Here is a 20,851-nt window from a genome sequence, read left to right as displayed (position 1 = left end):
GCATACTGCAAACAACTGCCTGGACAGCAATACGAGTTGGCTAATTATTAGCAACATGCATTCAGGCTCTCTGTGGCTAAAATATATTTGGTGACCCTTGTTCAATGCAGTGTAACAGGTTAGAGTTTAAAATTGGTCAAATCAATAAGAATCTGTTTGACGCCACGAAGTAGGCCAGGGGTGTCCGAAGTGTGGCCCGATGGCCACTTGTGGGTCTTGGATTCATTTTGTGTGGCCCCCCCATCCACAGTTCAAGAATGGTACAAATTTGGCCCTCCAGCAAATGGAGCTGATGCAGATTGAAATTTTTGAAATTTTTTAGGAGAGATTTTCAATGACAAATTTATGTCTTCTTTAATGGAACAGTTTTAGAAACAACACAAAGTATTTTTCTTTTATTAGCCATATTTTATTCCTTTATTATAGCAAGTGGGGCCAAAAACAGCAGGCAACTTTTTATTAAAAAAAGACTTTGCTAAATACAGCAAGAAAAAAGAAAGTTCTCATTTTTGTGGCAGGGAATAGACTTAAAACACTTTCTAGACTAACAAAATCAAACAATTGACCCAAAAAGTAAGTAAACATAAAACTTTTATTAGGACAAACGTCTGAAACCCTTTCCGGACTTACAATAATGTTTCTATTTTATTTAATAAAATTTTGCATGCTTAATTTATTGCTGAGCAGGTAAAAAGAAAAGAATTTACAATGAAGTAATTTTGCGGTTTTTCTTTTAATTCTCCACAAATGGAGAAAGCATGGAACAGTGGAGAACCTTCCTACGAGTGGCTGGCCTATCAAAAATACTCCAAGAATGCATCTATAACTCAGCCAGGGGGTCGCAAAAGAACAGAGAACAAAATCTATATCATGTTGGACCTCGCATGCCTTAAGGTCCTTTTTCATGACTGAATAAGAGAGAAACTGGGCAAAAAGAACACCAAGACCCATCTCATATTTTCCAATAGTGATCCCAAAATCTTTCTGAAAATAGCCTGTTAGACAAAAATGAAACTTATTAGAAGGTGCAAATCCTGTCACCTCTTGCAAAAAATTAACAGTAATAAAAAATTAGATAATACAAAAAGTAAAACATGGTATGATGTCTGCTTTGATGCTTCATGAGCTCAACTTACCGTAATTCACAGAAGAATGAATTGTGCTTTCTAACAGAAAATCCTGAAGAAAAAAATCTGGCCTTCCGTTTATGACCTTAAGGTCCAAATATGAATGACTCAGAAGGTTTTGGAATAGCCTAGTCAAAATTCGGGCTTAAATCTAAATGTGTGGCATCACCTTAAAAAACAATTTATGCTTAGAAGTACTCATAAATAGCTGAATCAAACCAGCCATCACGAAGGCTTGATGGCAGTTGTTGCCACGGAGGTTGGCATATAAAATTATGTTTAAGAGTAAAAAACTTTTTCATTTGGATTGCTTTTCTTCCCTTAAACAATAAAAATCATTTCAAAACTGCATGTTGTATTTATTCAGGTTATGCGTGTCAAATAATAAGGCTATTGGATTATCTGAAACATTTAAATGTGACAAAAATTCAAAAACAGAATAAATCTGTAACCTTTTCACAGCATAACAACTCACCTTCAAGAACATTTTTGTCACCCAATAACAAATCAGTTTAGAAAAGGTAAGTACACAGAAGCCTTAAAGGCCTTTCTATGACTGCTATACTCTGAAAGGTTATGATATATTCTATATTAAAAAGACTGCAAATTCTGCGCACTATTTAATTTCATGTGGGACCAATGAGATTCTAGAAGAAAATGTAACCCACTTTTTCATTTTCAATTGGTTTGTAAACAAATATGTGCCATCTTTTGATAAATATGAATATTCAAGCACCATCAGTTAAAACAGTTCATGAATAACCAAAAAACTGAATTACTGATTATTTCGTTCGTTCGTTCGTCGTCTTCCGCTTATCCAGGACCGGGTCGCGGGGGCAGCAGACTCAGCAGAGACGCCCAGACGTCCCTCTCTCCAGACACCTCCTCTAGCTCCTCCAGGTTGAGCCCAAGGCGTTCCCAGGCCAGCCGAGAGACATAGTCCCTCCAGCGTGTCCTGGGCCGTCCCCTGGGCCTCCTCCCGGTGGGACGTGCCTGGAACACCTCCCGAGCCACCTCAACTGGCTCCTCTCGATGTGGAGGAGCAGCGGCTCTACTCCGAGCTCCTCCCGGATGGCCGAGCTCCTCACCCTATCTCTAAGGGAGTGCCCGGCCACCCTACGGAGGAAGCTCATTTCAGCCGCTTGTATCCGTGATCTCGTTCTTTCGGTCATGACCCAAAGTTCATGGCCATAGGTGAGGGTAGGAACTGATTATTTCGATGGATGTAAAAATGTGCTCACTTAATCATTAGCACAGACAGTTTATTTTTTTACCATATTATTTTTATTATTTGCTTTCCAAAGGACCGCTGTTATTCTTAAAAACAGGAGGTGGGTTGGCCCCACCTCAGAGAGTGAAATATGGCATTTGAGAACATCCCCTCTATGTAAAACCAGCTCAGTCATATAAATTTGTCGTCTTTTTTTTATTTCATTTAAATCAAAGCTGCTTACATTCCAAAAACAGGTACCCGCATAACAGGAAATCACTACTGCAGCAAAAACAGGAAACCCAAACCTGAGGGGTCTCCTAACACTGACCGGTAAAGAGTTTGCTGTTTCTGTCATGAACTGATCACATCAGACAACTCCACACATGAGGAGCGCTGCAGGCAACAATAAAAAGGCATATAATTTAAAGCAGTCTCAGCCAGAGTTGTCTGTGTCCTTGCTGATGTTACACAATAAGTGAAGCAAACATAGTGGTCGAGTATCTGGAGGCTCAAGGGAAGGAGTAAGTTCAGCTCGTCTGTGTGTCGATCAGATCTTCCCGGGGTCTTCTTTGAGTGTGACAGTCCTGTTAAAAACAAGCTGAAATACAAAAAAATATATATATCACAACAAGGGTCACCACTGAATGGTGCAAGTATTCATTCCAGACCCAGGTTAGATGCATCTAACCATCTCTCCAGTTGAAATTGCTTGAAAAATACTTTTATAAATAGCTGCTAGCGCTTCAAAATGAATTCAAAACTGATCTGAAATTTCTGTACCTGGTCGGTCGTGCTGTCTGGGTCCAGGGAGAAGTAACCAACTCTCTCAAACTGCCATTTATCCAAAACGTTTGCTGCCTTCACTGAGATATCCACTAAGGCACTGCTGATCACTTGCAGGGAGTTCTGAAGGACAAAATATGAGGAAATAAGACAGTAAACCCACTGATGCATATTACTGTAACGCTAAAGTATTCATACCCCTTGAATGTTTTTACATCACATCTTGTTACAAGCACATTTGCTGAATTTCACTGGGATTTAAAGGTGAAAGAGCAACGCAGAATGGTGCACATTTATGCCACGTGTTTCCATTCGGCCTCCCTGAATCAAGGCCTTGTAGAACCACTGTTCTAGGTTATTGGAGCTGCAAATCTTTTCATAGCTTGGGACGCAAATCTTTACAAAATAGCACAAGCTGAGTCACACTGAAGGGAGAGCATCTGTGAACATCAATTTTCAAGTCTTACCACAGAGTCTCAATTGGATTTACGTCTGGGCTTTCTCTGGCTGTGTGTTTAATGTCACTGTCCTGCTGGAGGTCCAGTTTCAAGCCTTTTGCATCCTCCAAAAGCTCTTACCATACCCCTCCCTGTCCCAGCTAAGGAAAATCATCCTCACAGCATGATGCTGCCACCACCTTGTGTCAATGTGGGTATGGTGTGTTAAGGGTGATGTGCAGTAGCATTCTGCATGTAGGCCAAATAATTAAACCCTGATCTTATCTGATCAGACCAACTTCTTCCACATGTCTGCCATGTCCCCTACATGACTTAAAGCACACTTTAAACAGGACTTTTCATGGATTTTTTTCCTCAACAATAGCTTTCCTATTGCCAGTCTTTCATAAAGGCCTGATTTGTGGAGTGCAAAACAAACAGCTGTCCTGTCAAAAGGTGATCAGCCATAGTAGGTTTACAGTTGTGCCCCAACCTTCATTTTCAGAAGATGGATTGAATAAAGCTCTGCGAGATGTTGTTTTTTAAACTGAAGATGCTTTCGTTGGGTTTTTTTCTGACATGTCCGTTGTAATCCTTGGTCGTCACGATGCCGTTTGTTTAGTGGTGTTCGCCAACAAACCTCTGAACCTTCACACAACAGCTTTATACTGAGATTAAGTCACACATGGGTAGACTGGTTGCTAATTATGTGGTTAAGTCAGTTCATTGCACCAGATGCACACCACACTTACCATCTTTGCACTACTTTGTGTGATGTATCAAATAAAACCCATAATAATATATAGTGTGGCTGTGCAAAAATATGGACAAGTTAAAAGGGCCATGAATACGTTTTGCAGGCTCATTCTTCTGCTGCAGCTATCTACAGGCACTTACAGGGTTGATGTCACTCAAGAAGCCATTGGGCACTTCAGATGGATCCTCTGGATGCTTGTGCAGGAAGCTACAGAACCGGTGAGACACTTCGGTTATTTTAGTTTTAAAGTACAGTACAGTACTGTTAGCTGTGGAAGGCAGTTGTGGTTTTTGACTTACAGTCTTTCATAGAGACGCACTTCACACACCAGCGGCTGGCTGACCCAGTGGATAAAGGCCTTTGGTTTCTCTGCGGTCTCTGAGCTGCAGCAGGTCACTTCCAGCTCCACCACTTTACCCTGAGAGTCCTGAGAATGAGAGAGGAACAAATTTTCAATCAGACAACTTATTAAGCAACATTTCATTCCCATCTGGTGTTTTAACTCTTTTTCCAAAAGCTTGAACTGAACAGTCTTGGGAGCTAACAATATTGGTAAAAACACATGTAATAATCAGAACTATTTGTAAACATTCTTGTGTTTAATTGTTTTTATTTTATTTTATAGCAAACTGTTTCATTTTAGGATTAACTTATACTTTGCTGAGCCAAACTGTGTCTTGTATGTCATTATTCCATGCCACTGATCATAATAAAGACCTCTTATCTTGAAGGGTTTTATTTCAATTACACCCATTTCATTGTATGCTTCTTTGGCAATTACTTTCAGGAAAACCACCATAATCCCTGCAGCCTCCCATTTGCCCTGTGGCTGGTTTAACGAATTCTTACCAATTTCTTTCCCCAAAAATCAGTTTAACCTTTAAAATTATTTTGATTCAATGTTTTTATTTTCTACAGATTCCAAAAGATAAAATGTAATTTAAAACAGACTCATAAATCTATTGCTTTTCTTTTGAGAAACCTGTGATTTAAAAAAGAAATGACTGTAAACACATACTTGAAGCTTTTAACTTTAACTTTGTATAATAATACATTTTAATAAAATAAAACTTTGACAATTACCTTAATGACTTTTTGGACAGAGATGACATACCCAGCATGTCTCAGACCTACAGGCTGTTCTGGAGTCAGACGCTTGTAGCCTTTCTCCATCACCTGCAAAAACCAAAAAACCCACAATGCAGGACTTCCACAATGAACAGAAAATTGTTGGGGGTCTGATTTTGGTTTATATCTTTCTAACCTCTCTGAAGTCGCTCTGTTCAATGAAGATGGTGCGTGTAAATGGAATAGTGTGAGTGCCTTTGTCCTCATTGGCAGGAAAGTTTGGTACCCTTACATCCATCTGTGAGAGAAGACGACAGCAGTTGGATGATTTAATGAGGTTACATTTATTTGAATTTATAAATCTTTAACGTGTTGTTCTTTCTTTGAAGGTAATGTATAGCAGAAACCTTTGTGTCCTTGGGGAGGTTTGTTATGGTGACTTTGAGGGGCTCCAGCACAGCCATAGCTCGAGGAGCGGTGTCATTCAGCACGTCTCTCACACATGACTCCAGCAGATGGGGCTCTGTTGTTGTCTGGGAGACTGTTACCCCAACCTGCAATACAGGCAATCATATTTAGGTCCTTGTTGCTCTATGCAGCAGATCAAGAATCCCTCCATTCTGCATACCCGTGCACAGAAGTTGTTGATGGCCTCAGGGGGGAAACCTCTTCTCCTCAAAGCAGTCAGAGTGAAGAGTCTAGGGTCGTCCCAGTCTCTGCAAACAGAAGAAAAACAAGTTTAACATGATGTATGTGGGCTTAAAATCACACACAAGCCTTTTAGATCAACAAGTTAAGCACCAAATATAAGGAGCGTCATACAGAGTTAGCCGTACTGGTCCAGAACACCCTCAAGTGACTTTAAATATTCTTGTGAGCCTCATAAAGTCCTAAATAGTTCAACCAATTAAATATTCAGCAGACTTTTATTGAGACATTTTGTTATGTATAGTATATCCTATATAATGAAAATAAAGACATTTTTCTTAGGAACTTTTTAAAAAGGCAAGCCAACAGCTAAAAAAAACCTTTAAGATAGCTCATCCTGTCATAGCTTCTCTCCTTTCTAAAATGTTTCATGAAATGATTGTAAAGCATGCACTTTAGAAATGTTGTCTCAGTCTAAAGTATTAGACTGAGACGGTTATGTGACATAAAGAAGCGTAAGTTCGATGTAGATGTTTATGACACATATTCAAGGCATCTCTATTTAAGGCGAGACACAGAAACCAGAACGCAGCAAATATGAATACTCCAACTTTTGTGGACAAATGTTCTCTGCAGAGTAATATAGTCTGATTCTGTAACAGTGGGAAAAATTGACAGGGATAAACTGATGGATGGAAGGACAGAAAAAACAACAGGAAAACAGATGAACGGAAAGCAGAAAGATAGTAGCTGGACAGATGAATAGGGAAAGATAAACAGATGGACAGAAGCACAACAAATACTACTAAGCAGAAGGACAAAAAGACGAAAAAACTGATGGACAGAAGGATTGACGTATAGATATGATAAGGGAAATACTTTTTTAATACTCATCCAGACCTGGAATAACTGACATCTAATTCCAGACCGTATATTAAGCTGAATGAAAACATAAATTAATCCTAGCATAAATAAAGATATGTCTCATCACCTGACAACGCCTGTTTCAACAAGTTTGATGATTTTCCTCTTCGACACCACGGTGTAGGTGAGGTTCAAGCGGCCATATTCCCACTGAACGGGGCAGTACACATCCAGAGCGTTACACAGCCAGTAATATGATGAACGCCTAAAAACATTCATCAAAAAGCAGAAAAACCTAATCAGACAGCTGCCTTCAAAGCAAAGCCAAAACGCAGTCACATAAACATCAAAGACCTGTATATACCTGGCTTGAAACTCTTTGGTACACAGTGAATGTGTGATGTTTTCAATGGAGTCACACAGACAGTGGGTGTAGTCATAAGTGGGGTAGATGCACCTGAAAAGAAAAAATAAATAGGAAAATTAAATAACTAAAATAAGGGTAAAGAAATAAATACTGAAAGAGCTTATGTTTTCTTACCATTCATCTCCTGTTCGGTGATGAGGTGTGTATTTGATTCGATATGCTACAGGATCCATCTTCCCATCCTCCATGACCATCTTCATCCTGAGCGTAGCCTCTCCCTCTGCAAATATGCCCTTCTTCATCCTCTCAAACAACACCAGAGACTCTTCAGTAGGCCGGTCCCTCCATGGAGATGGAGGAACGTTGTGGCCTTTCAGCTCCTCAACCTTCTGGTGGCACACATATGCATGACCCCTGCACACAGAGAATTAAATAAGCCATCATTAATTCGACCATCTTTTCAAGTAAGCACATCATGTACGCTGTCAACCTCGTCTTACCTGCGGATCAGATCCACAGCAAGGTCGTAGAGTTTCTGGAAGTTGTCCGATGCGTGTGTAATGTCGTACGGTGTGTAACCTGTGTGATACAGCTGTACTGATAAGTACTCAGGGTTTCTACACATTTTTCATGCTTTTCCAGACTTCTGCTCTGAGTCCTTCACATCAACTGTAAAATGCATAGGTGACGGGGGTTATGCTTTAAGTGTGGAACCTGGAAAAACGACAAACTTATGGACAGCAGGAAGGACAGAAAGACAAGGAAGGAGGAAGCAAGGTTGCAAACCAGGATGCAAGTAAGGTTAGTAAAAGCACACATGGAAGGAAGGACAGAAGGGAAAACGGAAGGATGGAGGGAAGGGATGAAGATGGGATGGGGAGAAGAAAGGTTGTGTAGTCAGGAAGGAAGGACAAGGAGTGAAGGACAGAAAGAAGGACACAACAAAGGCAGGAAGAAATAGCTCAAGGAAGAAAAGGATGAAGGAGGAAAGCAGAGGGAAGTGGGACATGTAACCTATACAACCCTCAGGATGTGACGTTTCACCTAGTTTACTTTTACCCCTTCAGGTCTTGCATATAGTTTTGTCTCCAGTATCTCAGTCTGAATCAGAATAATTCTTATCCTTAAAGAACGAAAGCCAGGACCTTATAGGGTGACTCCGAGCCCAACATCTGAGTTTCTTTGTGTCAATCTCACAAATCCAAGAAATAATTAGTTGTAGTTTTACTTATTCATCTTGATCCTGTCACACTTTTTAAAGAATTATTGAATGATTTAGATTTTTTATGCCTCACTATTATTAGGAGATATCTCTGTGGTTTAAGGATTTTAAACGATTTTCAGAGGCCTTGTAGGAAAGTGTTAGTTGAGGGTGTAACTCAAGGGTTATTATGAGAGAAGAGACTTTTTCTGTGTAACTCCTAAGAGACCTTCTCCCATTCTTTTTCTACTCCTGCAGCTAAACCCGGCAATCAAGCCTTTTTTCCACCATATCTGCCATTAAACTGATGCTCTGTCCTGGTTGGGATCCAAAGACTCATCCATTCAAGCGTCCAAACCTATACTAGACAGAACTCTGCCTCCTTCCTGTTCTTCAGAGTAACTCAGGTCAGTTCTATGGGTTCCTTCGACAGAGAGAAATGAGGATTCAGCCTCTTTTTTCAGCCTGCTTCCTGAGAGCCTGAGATGCAGAGATCGAATAACTGATGTTTCCATTCTGACATTTAATAATAAAAGTATTCTGAGTTACTCTGTTGATCTTGATGTAGATAAAAATCAGAGTTGGAGTAAAAGCTTTGTCCAGAAAGCTCCAAATAATAAGATTGCTGGACGTTCGTTATTTCAGACATTAACTCTTCTATTCTTAGTAGAAAAAGTTATTTGTTCTCCATTTGTTAGTTTGTTTGTTTATGTTTATCTTTTTGTAAATCAGTAAATTAGTTTGATATAGATTAGATTTACACTTTGATTGAATTAGTACCTCATGGTATTATTCTTATTATTAGATGACAGGTCATTAAAAGGCCCCTCCTTGAACCACCACCTTAAAGTGGTAGAGGGGTTTGAGTGCCCGAATGATCCTAGAGGCTATGTTGTCTGGGGACTAAATGCCCCTGGTAGGGTCTCCCATGGCAAACAGGCTCTAGGTGACGGGTCAGACAAAGAGCAGTTCAAGACAACCTCATGAGGACTATACAATCGAGGCACGTGATGTCGCCCAGTATGGTGGAGCTGGTGTCCCACCCTGGAACCAGGCCGGGGGTCGTGACCCGTCAGAGAGCGCCTGGTGGCTGGGTTGCTCCTCGCAGGACCCCGCCGTGCCAAGCCCGAAGGAGAGACGCAAGGCCACCCCCAGTGGGCCCACCACTTGCAAGGGGAACTGTGAGGGACCGGTGCAAAGAGGATTGGGCGGCAAACGAAGGTGGAGACCTCGGCGGCCCGATCTCAGATGCTTAGGCTGGCTCTAGGGACGTGGAATGTCACCTCGCTCGGGGGGAAGGAGCCTGAGCTTGTGCGGGAGGCCGAGAGATATCGACTAGAAATAGTCGGGCTCACTTCCACGCACAGCTTGGGGTCTGGAACCCATCTCCTCAAGAGGGGTTGGACTCTCTTCTACTCTGGAGTGGCCCACGGGGAGAGGCGGCGGGCTGGGGTGGGTTTGCTTGTTGCCCCCCAGCTCAGCCGTCTCGTGCTGGGGTTTACCCCAGTGGATGAGAGGGTCGCATCCCTGCACCTTCGGGTTGGGGACAGGTCCCTGACTGTCATTTCGGGGACTCCATTCTTCTGCTGGGGGACTTCAACGCCCACATGGGAAACGACAGTGACACCTGGAGAGGCGTGATCGGGAGGAATGGCCTCCCCGATCTGAATCTAAGTGGTGCTTTGTTATTGGACTTCTGTGCTAGTCACGGTTTGTCCATAATGAACACCATGTTCAAACATAAGGGTGTCCATCAGTGCACTTGGCACCAGGACACCCTAGGCAGGAGGTCAATGATCGACTTTGTTGTCGTATCATCAGACCTTTGGCCGCATGTTTTGGACACTCGGGTGAAGAGAGGGGCTGAGCTGTCCACTGATCACCACCTGGTGGTGAGTTGGATCCGCTGGGGGAGGAGAAAGCCGGACAGACTTGGCAGGCCCAAACGCATAGTGAGGGTCTGCTGGGAATGTCTGGTGGAGCCCTCGGCCAGGGATGTATTCAACTCCCACCTCCGGGAGAGCTTCGACCAGATTCCGGTGGATGTTGGAGAAATAGAGTCCGAGTGGACCATGTTCTCTGCATCTATTGTCAATGCTGCTGCCCGTAGCTGCAGCCGTAAGGTCTGCGGTGCCTGTCGCGGCGGCATTTAGGATCAAACTAAAGAAGGAGTCCTATCGGCAGTGGTTGGCTTGTGGGACTCCTGAGGCGGTTGACGGGTACCGTGAAGCCAAGCGTGCTGCGGCCCGGGCTGTGGCAGAGGCAAAAACCCGGACCTGGGAGGAGTTCGGTGAGGCCATGGAGAAGGACTACCGGTTGGCCTCGTAGCGATTTTGGCAACCGTCCGGCGCCTCAGGAGGGGGAAGCAGTGCTTCGCTAACACTGTTTACAGTGGGGGTGACCTCAACTGAGGACATTATCAGGCGATGGAAGGAGTACTTCGAGGGTCTCCTCAATCCTGCCGTCATGCATTCCCTGGTGGAAACAGAAGCTGGGGACTCGGGGTTAGACACGAGTGAGCGAAGAATGGAGCGGGAGATCGACAGACGGATCGGTGCGGCTGCCGCAGTAATGGGAACATTGTTCCGGTCCGTTGTGGTGAAGAGAGAGCTGAGCCGAAAAGCGAAGCTCTCGATTTACTGGTCGGTCTACGTTCCTACCCTCACCTATGGCCATGAACTTTGGGTCATGACCGAAAGAACGAGATCCCGGATACATGCAGCTGAAATGAGCTTCCTCCGTAGGGTGGCCGGGCACTCCCTTAGAGATGGGTGAGGAGCTCGGCCATCCGGGAGAGGCTTGGAGTAGAGCCGCTGCTGCTCCACATCAAGAGGAGCCAGTTGAGGTGGCTCGGGCATCTATACCGGATGCCTCCTGGACGCCTTCCTCGGGAGGTGTTCCAGGCACGTCCCACCGGGAGGAGGCCCAGGGGATGGCTCAGGACACGCTGGAAGGACTATGTCTCTCAGCTGGCCTGGGAACGCCTTGGGCTCCCCCGGAGGAGCTGGAGGAGGTGTCTGGAGAGAGGGACGTGTGGGCCTCTCTGCCGAGTCTGGTGCCCCCGCGACCCGGTCCCGGATAAAGCGGAAGACCATCCGGGACCGGATGAGTACGAGAGGTCATTAAAAGAAATTGCACCCCAGGGGTGGGGTGGGCCTAAGAACACAAGGAAGCAAGGACGACATCTAGACACAACGGGATAGTGAATAAAGTCTGGGAATTCCAATGCTTTTCCATACACTTTTACCATATTTATCTAGACCTGGAAAGTACTGAAATCACATTCTAAACCTCTCCAGACTGTAGGAATCCTGCTATATGTGGCGTACCCACACTATAATCAGATAGAGTCAATGAAACGCACCCAGCCACTCCACCATGTCCTTGATGGCAGTGAAGTACTTCTCCTCCTCCTTCTCAGGATTGGTGTCATCATACCTCAGGAAACAAATTCCATTGTTTGCCTGTAGAAAGAGTTCACATTCAGAGAAAACTGCTGCACAGCAGATAAGGAAATGATTTTAAAGTAGGAAAACGGGACAAATAGCCATGTACCTTGGCGTAACCAAAGTTAAAATTAATGGCTTTGGCGTGCCCAATGTGAAGGATGCCATTAGGTTCAGGTGGAAAACGGGTACGGATCTGAAGCAGTTGGAGCAAATACTCATTAATACAGATCATTTAATATGTACACTTTTCATTGCATGTTGATATGTGAACTTTTTAAAGTCTTTACCTGTCCACCAGTGATCTCCGTGTGCTTCTTCAGGAGCTCCATTGTTTTCGGGGTGACAACATAACCCTCAGTTTTATAGTTTTCTCCTGTGAATGCCAACAGTGGAAGGTCAAGCTGTAAGTAAATGACCCTGTGCTACATCTCTAAATGTTACCAACATAAAGGAAAAATACCTTAATGCACCAGAGACATTTGACTGATTTCTAAGAAATATAATGTGCGAATGTGCAACAGGATCAAACTTTGCAGTGCAAAAGGTTGCAGATGATCAATAATTATCGATCAAATGAAGTGAAATCATTTATTGTGATGTGCCTAGACTAATAAAACAAATGAACAGAGTTACAGCCTGTGAAAAAGCGACAAACGTTTCACTAATGCTAACGTTGGGGACTATTGTTGAGGTATACAAGGACAACAAATTGCTACTTCACCAAACTGTTTAAGAGTTTTCTTCTCACCTGCTTTATGAAACTTCAGTGCCTCTCCTCTGAGTTGTTCCATTAGAGACCTTCCCTCCACAAGGTTTGTAGCACCTTAATAAACAAATGAAAAAAAAAAACAATAACTACACTCAAATACAAAAAGGTTCAATGCACATTGTCTGCTTTGCAGCAGCTTACCATTCACCGTCACCTCCTCTTTCTTCGTCTTCACGTCGTTCTCTGCCGCCTTTGCTTTCGGTGCCTGCATAATAAAGCATTGAGGATGCAGTGATTACACAGAAACAGTAAAGCTTTCTAGAAGCCAGCTCAGGGTTTAAAGCACAACTGGGTGAGAGCAGTTTTACGTAGGCTTTAATTGTTCAAACCCCTTCTTTAAATTGTCATGGCTCTCTTACCTTAGGTTTTTTCTCCAGCTCTGCTTCTGTCTTGGGTCCCAACAGGTGCAGAACCTTTAAGACCAGAGACGCAGCTTGTAATGTCACCTGTTGGTACTTAATTAAAACCACTTCTGTTTGCAATGCTCCATTTCCATGCATACCTGCACATCCACTTCATTTTTGACCACCTTCCCATCGGCCCATTTTAACGCTGAGCGAGCTTCACCTTCAATCAACACAAAAACATTCGGTCTGTTTGTTTGGCTTCTATGGCGGTGATGAGTTTACTCAAATGTGAGATCATACCCATTAGCAGCCCCATGTTGAAGCGGTACCTCTCCTTTAACAGCTGCTCCTTGTGCTTCTTGACGACGAACTCAACCTGCACGACATCCCACTGTCACTCAACACACCATGACTGGTAAACATAGTCAGAGATTTACCCTGCTATGCAAAAGTATTCATACCTCTCAATGTTTTTCACGCAGCAAACACAAACCTCAATGTATTTAATGGGGTTTTCATGTGATAGAGCAACAAAAAGTAGTAATAAAAAGATACATGGTTTTAAAAATCTGAAAAGTGTTTCATGCATTTGTATTCAGTCCCCCTAAGTCACAACACTTTAAAATGACTTTTTGCTGCAGTTACAGCTTCAGGTTTTCCTGGGTATGTCTCTTCCAGCTTTGCAAATCTAGAGATTAAAGCGTTTGTCCTTTTTGGAAATCAGCTCGGACCGAGTCAGGTTGGATGGCAAGTGTCTGTGGACATTAAATTTCTTACCACATATTCTCAGCTGGACTTTAACTAGGCTATTCTAATACACTGATAAGCTTTGATCTACTGCCGGGCAATAAAACAACAATATTTTATTGAGGAACAGAAATTGATAAAGATAGGCTTTAAAATTTGATAAGACAATAGATGTGGAGCCACTATTTCTTTATCAATTTTAGTGGAGAAGAGTTGGCTTTTGAGTTGCTAGGTAAGAATGTGTATTTATTTATTAGTTTACTTGTAATGCATAATGTCCCACAATGCTTCAGGCAATTGTGTAATCAATTTATGGCAATTCTTTAACATAAATTTTATTGATTATAGAGAACATTTATTTTAAGTAGTTCTTTCAGACTGTATTGGTTAAAGGTTCTGCACTGATGGTAATTCATAAACTTTATTGTGATAATTAGCCAAACTGTTGAATTCTGAAAAAGAAATCTGTGATGATTTTTTTTTTTTTTGTCCAGACAACCAGCGCTATTTCTACTTCTTTTAGAACTAATAATCTAAAATCCTTTCATTGACTCTCATTCACCCCAGTCTCAGTTGATTCAATTACACACTACTAATTAGATCACCTCTGGTGGTAAAGGATTGCACTAAATTTATTAAAGAGGTATCAGAATAAATAGGGCTCAACACAAAGGCCCAGAATACACAAAAGGTCGTGGGTGTAAAGTCACATATGTAAGAAAAGCTCAAATATATGATTGTATTTGTGAGGCGCTAAACTTTTGAGATCAGTGGAAGATCACGCACTTACTGCATCCTCAATCTGTTCCGGTGTTATGACCACATCTACACCACATGCTTCATCAAACTCTTTCTGACTGATGGGATCATTAGGATGACTTTTGACAAAGTCTAAAGCAGCTGCAAAACATATAGAAACGTAGCAGAACATCAGTGTGAAAACAAACAACATGAACCTCAAGTTAATCTTTATGTTTTGCAACCCAAAAATCAAAACATGTAAGAAAATGTGAAATTACCTGCCAGCTGCAGCTCAGTGCAGATTTTCCTCTGAGCAATGCAGTCTGAGAGAAGAGCCAGGCGTTTGTTGTCTTTAAGACGAGAAGCCATGCTGTACAGCAAAGTGCCCATGGCTTTGTCCACTCCTGATGTCCCATTGATACGCTGCGCCTGTTGAAACCAGATTAAAACAAGAACAGCAAATAATGAACAGCAAAAAATTAAATACATGTGTTGGTTTTCTCCTTGAAACTCTGCTATAGTTAAAACAAGCAGCCGAAATAAGATTGAGGCTTCAAACAACTATGGGAATGTGGAAAATAGGGGTTTAAATTATGCTACGCATGAAGAAAAAATAAATAACGTTAAAGTAGTATCCAGGGTTGATGTTTACAGCTTATGGTTAGTTTCGAAATGAGTAAAGCGGTTGGTCTGAACTGGTCTGAACACCAGTGTCAGTGACATTTCCCAGCTGTACCGACGAGCTCCTACCTTAATAACCGCCTCCGTCAGTGCAGAACTCAGAGCTTCATTTTTCTGTGTTTCCTTCGCTTTCTGCTCGCTGAGCCCAATCGAAGTGAAAAGTTTCAAAATATCGGCCATTAGTCCACTTTAGAAGTCGGAACCGCACAGACAACGCCGCCACGCACCGTCTCCACAGAGGAAGAGCGAAAGAGCGATTTCCTGTCTGACGCAAGCAAAACTTGGAATAGTAGCCAATAAGACATGCACCCTACAAATACAATTAACCAATAAGGAATGCGCTTTGTTTGAGGTCTCAACCTGTTAACCAATCAGCTGTTTGTTGACATAAAGACGAAGGAGAGAGGGGGGGCTTCCAGAATTAGAGTAATGTTGCATCAGATTGATAGGTCTGTCACTTTGGGTTATGAAGAAGAAATTTAAAACATAATCTAATTTTATTTTTACTAAGATCATTTTAATAACATAAAAGTGCTCATTAAAAAACATTGACTTTAAAACGTGTGAATATTTCTATCCCGGGGTAACGTCTTTGTTGTACTTCATTTTAATGTTAACTCTGAGAAAGTTTTTAAGGCTCCTCCAGCTGGGTCCGCTCCATTTACCAGCCGGCGAGGAAACAGGTGCTCAGTGGGTAGAATTATCTGCTTTTAATTGTACATTTACAAAGAACTTGTGCACCATCACGGCTTTGTTCAGTATTTTACTGTAAATAACATGTCATCTTTAGCAAGAAAAGCATGAAAGGTTTAGCTCAGCATACTGGTTCAAATGTATGAGGAGCGAAGGCTTGCCTCTGTGGTCTGATCCAATGGATATGCTGCTGTAGCTCACATTGTTGAAGAAGGCAATGCTAGTTCTTACACAAAGTTGTCAGAATACACAGTGCATTACAGTTTGTTTTATATGGGGCTGCATACATAAAGACTAATCTTAGTGAAAACTGTATTCCCTGATGGTTGAGGCCTCTTTCACCAGGTAACGGCCATCCGCCACAAAGCAAACGTGGTGTATGAATGGTTTGAGGAACTCAACAAGTTTAAGGACAAACAAGTCTGATCCATGAAAAAAAAAAAACACCTCGGCTGTTTTTCCAGCAAAAAGAGGACTAGAAAACTACTGGTGATTATAATCTTATGCCTTTTTATTCTTTAACTCGTCGGTATGTGGTCTTCGAAGATTAAAGTTGACACGTTTTTCCACCTGCTTTGCCCTCCATTTAAGATGAAAACTCCTCCCATGAGACTGGTCAGATCTTCTAGTCGGGGCCTTCGCCGGCTGATGTTTAAGGAGTGGATCCACTATGTCGCTTTACGTAAATTGACTTATTAATTTTATGTTTGTTACACGCCGTCAGATCAATTTGGTTTCACAACGTTTAATCGGTCAGTAAACACATTTTATCTCCAAACAAGGATGGCCAGACATGCGGTGTTCTCTTCTGGGGCCAAAATATGGAAATCTTTGGAGTGCGCAAAGTCAGAGCTGCGACTGGATCTCACCCTTGCTTGTGGACAAACTTTCCGGTGAGGGTTTACAGATAGCTCATACCCTGATACATCGGAAGTTGTTGTCCATGCTGTTTTTAAATTAAGCCTCGTTTCATTGATCCACAGCTGGAGAGAAACTGCGGAGGGGCATTGGACTGGGGTCATTAGGGGGCGTGTGTGGACATTGACTCAAACAGAAGACACCCTTTGGTACTACGTCTATAAAAACGAGGGTGGAGCTGGTGGAGAAAACAGAGACCAGAAGAAAGACTCTCAGAAGATAGATGAGGAGGAGACACAATCTGCCACTGCCCAACAGGACGCTGAGGTGGAAGCAGAGATGCTGAGAGACTACTTCCAGCTGCGTGTGAAGTTGGGGGATCTATACAGGGAGTGGGGTGCCGCAGACTGTCACTTCAAGCAAATTGCAGACATCTTTACAGGTCAGCGTGTTTGTTCATGTATGTACATCACTGCATCACAGTGAATCGAGGCTAAATGTATTGCTTGGTGTTTCTGCAGGTGTGCGAATGCTGCGTCAGGACCCCACAGAATGCCTGTTTTCCTTCATTTGCACCTCCAACAACCACATCTCTCGTATTCAGGGCATGGTGGAGAGATTGTGTCAGGCTCTGGGTACCCCTCTCTGCCAGCTGGATCAAACCTCCTACCATGACTTCCCTACACTTTCCGCATTGGCAGGTGCATGAAACTTTGTATAAGACATTGCATGCCCATTTTTTATTCATAACGCAACTTTACAGGGTTGACTCTTAATACCCCGCACATATTTTTCATCCCTTTAAAATTTTGTTTTATATTTTAACATTAAGAAAACATGTATTAAAAACCAAAAAGCAATTGCCTTCAGGCGCCACAAAACTAATAAAAAAAAAATGAGTGTGTAATTTAATCTCAGAGGTCTATTAGAGAACAAACTGCTTCAGGATGGGATACCGCAGACAGGTCAGGGAGAAAGCTGTAAAGTTTAAAGTAGGATTAGTTTATAAAGCAATTTCACAAACTTTTAACATCGCATAGAGCACTGTTCAATGTATAATTTGAAAATGGAAAGAGTATGAGTATAAGGTCTAATTTGTTGATGGGCCCTCCGTTGCCAGCAATAGCAACTTTAACTTTTCTGTAGACATCTTCATCAAGACATCAGGTTTAGGAGTGTGTTCATAGTTAGATGAGAAAACCAGAATTGAAGCCTCTGCTCTATTTTGTCCCAAAAGTGTTCAAGAAGGTTACCTCTGGACTCTGTGCAGACCAGTCAAGTGTCTCCACACCAAAACTTTATTCACCTGCAGCCATGGAAGTGATTTTTTTACACCAGAATTCATTGATTTGGTGGTGTGACTTTTAGCAATATAGTTTATGTTGCAAAACAGAAAACGGTGAAATATTCATTCATTAAATGTGTGAAGATGTTGGAGAAAAAAATAAGGGCGTGGTGCTAGTGGTGTAGGGGTTAAGCATGCGACCACGTGCAGAGCCTGTAGTCCTCTTTGCGGCTGTCCCAGTTTGAGTCCCGGACCCATCAACCTTTGTTGAATGTCTCCCCCTCTCTTTGCCCTCTTTCTTGTCTACCTACTGTCAAAAAATGAAAAATAAAGGCTTCTACTGACGCAAAAAAAAACAATATAATAATAAGCTTGCAGCTGTGATGGCAGTGAAGGGTATTAATACAAATGCTTGCCACACTTTTCATATTTTTATTTCTAACATGGCAAAATGTGAAAAAGTATAAGGGATGTAAACACTTGTGCAGGGAACTGTTGAAATATGCTTAATTTTTCATGAAACGCCATTGTTAGTTGTTTTATTGTGATGCATTTGTCAGATGTTGTGCGTCTACCCGCATTTAGTATTTTAAAGTGTTCTTTTCAGCATCTAGATGGTCTGTTATAGAGAGGAGGCCTGCTCATTGTATGTATGCTGTTCTTCTGCTCTGCAGACAGAGGTGTAGAGCAACGTCTCAGGGATCTCGGCTTTGGTTACAGGGCTCGGTTTCTTCAGCAGAGTGCTAAACAGATCCTGGACACACACGGGCTCCAGTGGCTTGATGGTTTACGGAACGTCCTGTATCTGGAGGCCCGTGATGCTCTTCGGACCCTCCCTGGTGTTGGCACCAAAGTACAACAGAACAAAAACATCTTGGCTTCTTACATTTTGTTGATATTAACTTGAAGAGCAGATATTAAGATACTGAGTATTTGTTGTAGGTGGCAGACTGTGTTTGTCTGATGTCTCTGGATAAGTCCGAGGCCGTACCCGTCGACACACATGTTTGGCAGATTGCTAAGCGGGACTATAAGTACACTGCTGACAATGGACAAAAGACCCTCACAGAAAAAATTCACAGAGATATTGGTTAGTTTCTATATAGTTTGTTGAAAAAGTTCTCCTCCCACAAGAACAAAATATCTAATGATCTTTTTCTCTGCAGGAGATTTTTTCAGAGAGCTGTGGGGACCATATGCAGGTTGGGCCCATTCGGTAAGTCCCATTCATCCAGTAAGCTTCTGTTATTTTTAAAGTTGACCCACTGTTACCACTGCCTCCCTGCTGTAGGTTTTATTCTGTGCTGACCTCAAGAAGTTCCAGAACCTCAAAGAAATGATACATTTGAAGCAGTCAAAGAAAAAAGAACTGTGTGAAGGAAACTGCAAGAAGTTTAAAATAAAAAGAGAGTTTGATGGACACGAAAAGAAGAAGAAACCCAAGTCAGAACGTCAGAAGAAGGCAAAGATGTCCATCAAGACAGAGGAGGTTTGAGTCAATAAATCTCTGATCTGATCAGATGAAAGTGAATGGGAATTACTGTTTATAAACTTAATGGAAATTGGTTTACTGTTATCACATCTTTTTTTTTTTATCAGCAGGATTTTACTGTAAAATTGTCTTGTGCTCTTCTACCAGTTCAGAACTGTAAAAAAAGAGGGTACAGTGTGGAGTGTTTCACATGATAAAAAATAAACATAGTTATATTTTTTTAAATGATGATTAGCCCTTGTATTTTAATTTTTATATCAAAACTATGGCCATTAAAACATCAAACTCATTAAAATGACAGCTAATTAATGCTGCACTAAACTGTTTCTACAGAGTACTGAAAGGGTTAAAAAAGAAAATATATAATTGCTTTTATAATTTTCCAGATCTGGATACATATGGAAATATGAATTTCCTGCCTTTATTGCTCATTTTATTGTAATTATATTGTCTAATGTAGTGATTCCTCAAAAATCGAAATAAATTACAAAAATTATCGTGAAATAATATTTCTGATTTAATAATTACAGTAGAAGCTGATAGTTGTTTAGTTTTTTTTTTTACTTCCACATAGTAAAGGTATTATAGTCTACAGATCTCTTCCACTGTAAATTGGTGTGTTCACAGCAGAAACCACAGATTTTTAGAAGTCTAAATTTATAATTTACTGTTTGTTTTTAGTTTTTCCTTCCGGTAACTACTCCTGGATCAGTGCTTCTGTGTTTTCTGTGGCTTCTGCTTTTGGTACTTTTGACCCTCAGTCGGTCATGGCACATGGCTGCTCATACTGAGCCTGGTCCTGCTGGAAGTCTCGTCCTGTAAGAGGGAGTTCCTGGAAGTCTCTTCACTCAGTATGGGTGGGTGGCGGTTTGCGAAGTGGCTGACGGCATCGTATTATAACCAGCACTGAGTAGAGATTTATGCAGCTGGAATCTGTCTCTATGATTGGGTTAAATTGGATTGGTTTGAACACATACATGGGTTGGACAATGAAACTGAAACACCTGGTTTTAGACCACAATAATTTATTAGTATGGTGTAGGGCCTCCTTTTGCGGCCAATACAGCGTCAATTCGTCTTGGGAATGACATATACAAGTCCTGCACAGTGGTCAGAGGGATTTTAAGCCATTCTTGCAGGAAAGTGGCCAGGTCACTACGTGATACTGGTGGAGGAAAACGTTTCCTGTCTCGCTCCTCCAAAACACCCCAAAGTGGCTCAATAATATTTAGATCTGGTGACTGTGCAGGCCATGGGAGATGTTCAACTTCACTTTCATGTTCATCAAACCAATCTTTCACCAGTCTTGCTGTGTGTATTGGTG

The 20,851-nt window shown here is 42.0% G+C and overlaps 2 protein-coding genes across 2 annotated transcripts; one reads left to right on the top strand and one right to left on the bottom strand.

Moving 5' to 3' along the window:
* Positions 1 to 2,388: 2,388 nt before the first annotated feature.
* On the bottom strand, positions 2,389 to 15,458 carry qars1 (glutaminyl-tRNA synthetase 1). The gene is made up of 23 exons (XM_047362488.1): positions 15,269 to 15,458; positions 14,797 to 14,947; positions 14,568 to 14,677; positions 13,331 to 13,406; positions 13,186 to 13,250; positions 13,043 to 13,096; positions 12,825 to 12,888; positions 12,663 to 12,737; positions 12,202 to 12,287; positions 12,021 to 12,107; positions 11,830 to 11,929; positions 7,765 to 7,843; positions 7,439 to 7,678; positions 7,262 to 7,354; positions 7,025 to 7,162; positions 6,014 to 6,101; positions 5,793 to 5,939; positions 5,582 to 5,683; positions 5,401 to 5,493; positions 4,617 to 4,744; positions 4,458 to 4,524; positions 3,121 to 3,246; positions 2,389 to 2,938 (listed from the first exon to the last, which is right to left on the bottom strand). The coding sequence occupies exons 1-23, from the start codon at positions 15,377 to 15,379 to the stop codon at positions 2,888 to 2,890; spliced, it is 2,331 nt and encodes a 776-aa protein (XP_047218444.1). The 5' UTR covers positions 15,380 to 15,458; the 3' UTR covers positions 2,389 to 2,887.
* A 1,031-nt stretch (positions 15,459 to 16,489) lies between these two features.
* On the top strand, positions 16,490 to 19,755 carry ogg1 (8-oxoguanine DNA glycosylase). The gene is made up of 8 exons (XM_047348812.1): positions 16,490 to 16,574; positions 16,675 to 16,785; positions 16,876 to 17,192; positions 17,272 to 17,451; positions 18,710 to 18,888; positions 18,978 to 19,125; positions 19,202 to 19,251; positions 19,327 to 19,755. Exons 2-8 carry the CDS (start codon positions 16,676 to 16,678, stop codon positions 19,528 to 19,530), a joined length of 1,188 nt encoding a protein of 395 aa, XP_047204768.1. The 5' UTR covers positions 16,490 to 16,574; position 16,675; the 3' UTR covers positions 19,531 to 19,755.
* Positions 19,756 to 20,851: the final 1,096 nt, after the last annotated feature.

This window comes from Girardinichthys multiradiatus, chromosome 1 (genome assembly GCF_021462225.1).
Source record: "Girardinichthys multiradiatus isolate DD_20200921_A chromosome 1, DD_fGirMul_XY1, whole genome shotgun sequence".
In the NCBI taxonomy this organism is placed as follows: domain Eukaryota; kingdom Metazoa; phylum Chordata; class Actinopteri; order Cyprinodontiformes; family Goodeidae; genus Girardinichthys; species Girardinichthys multiradiatus.
Note: the sequence above shows the minus strand (reverse complement) of the source record. Positions and strands in the feature narration are given on the sequence as shown.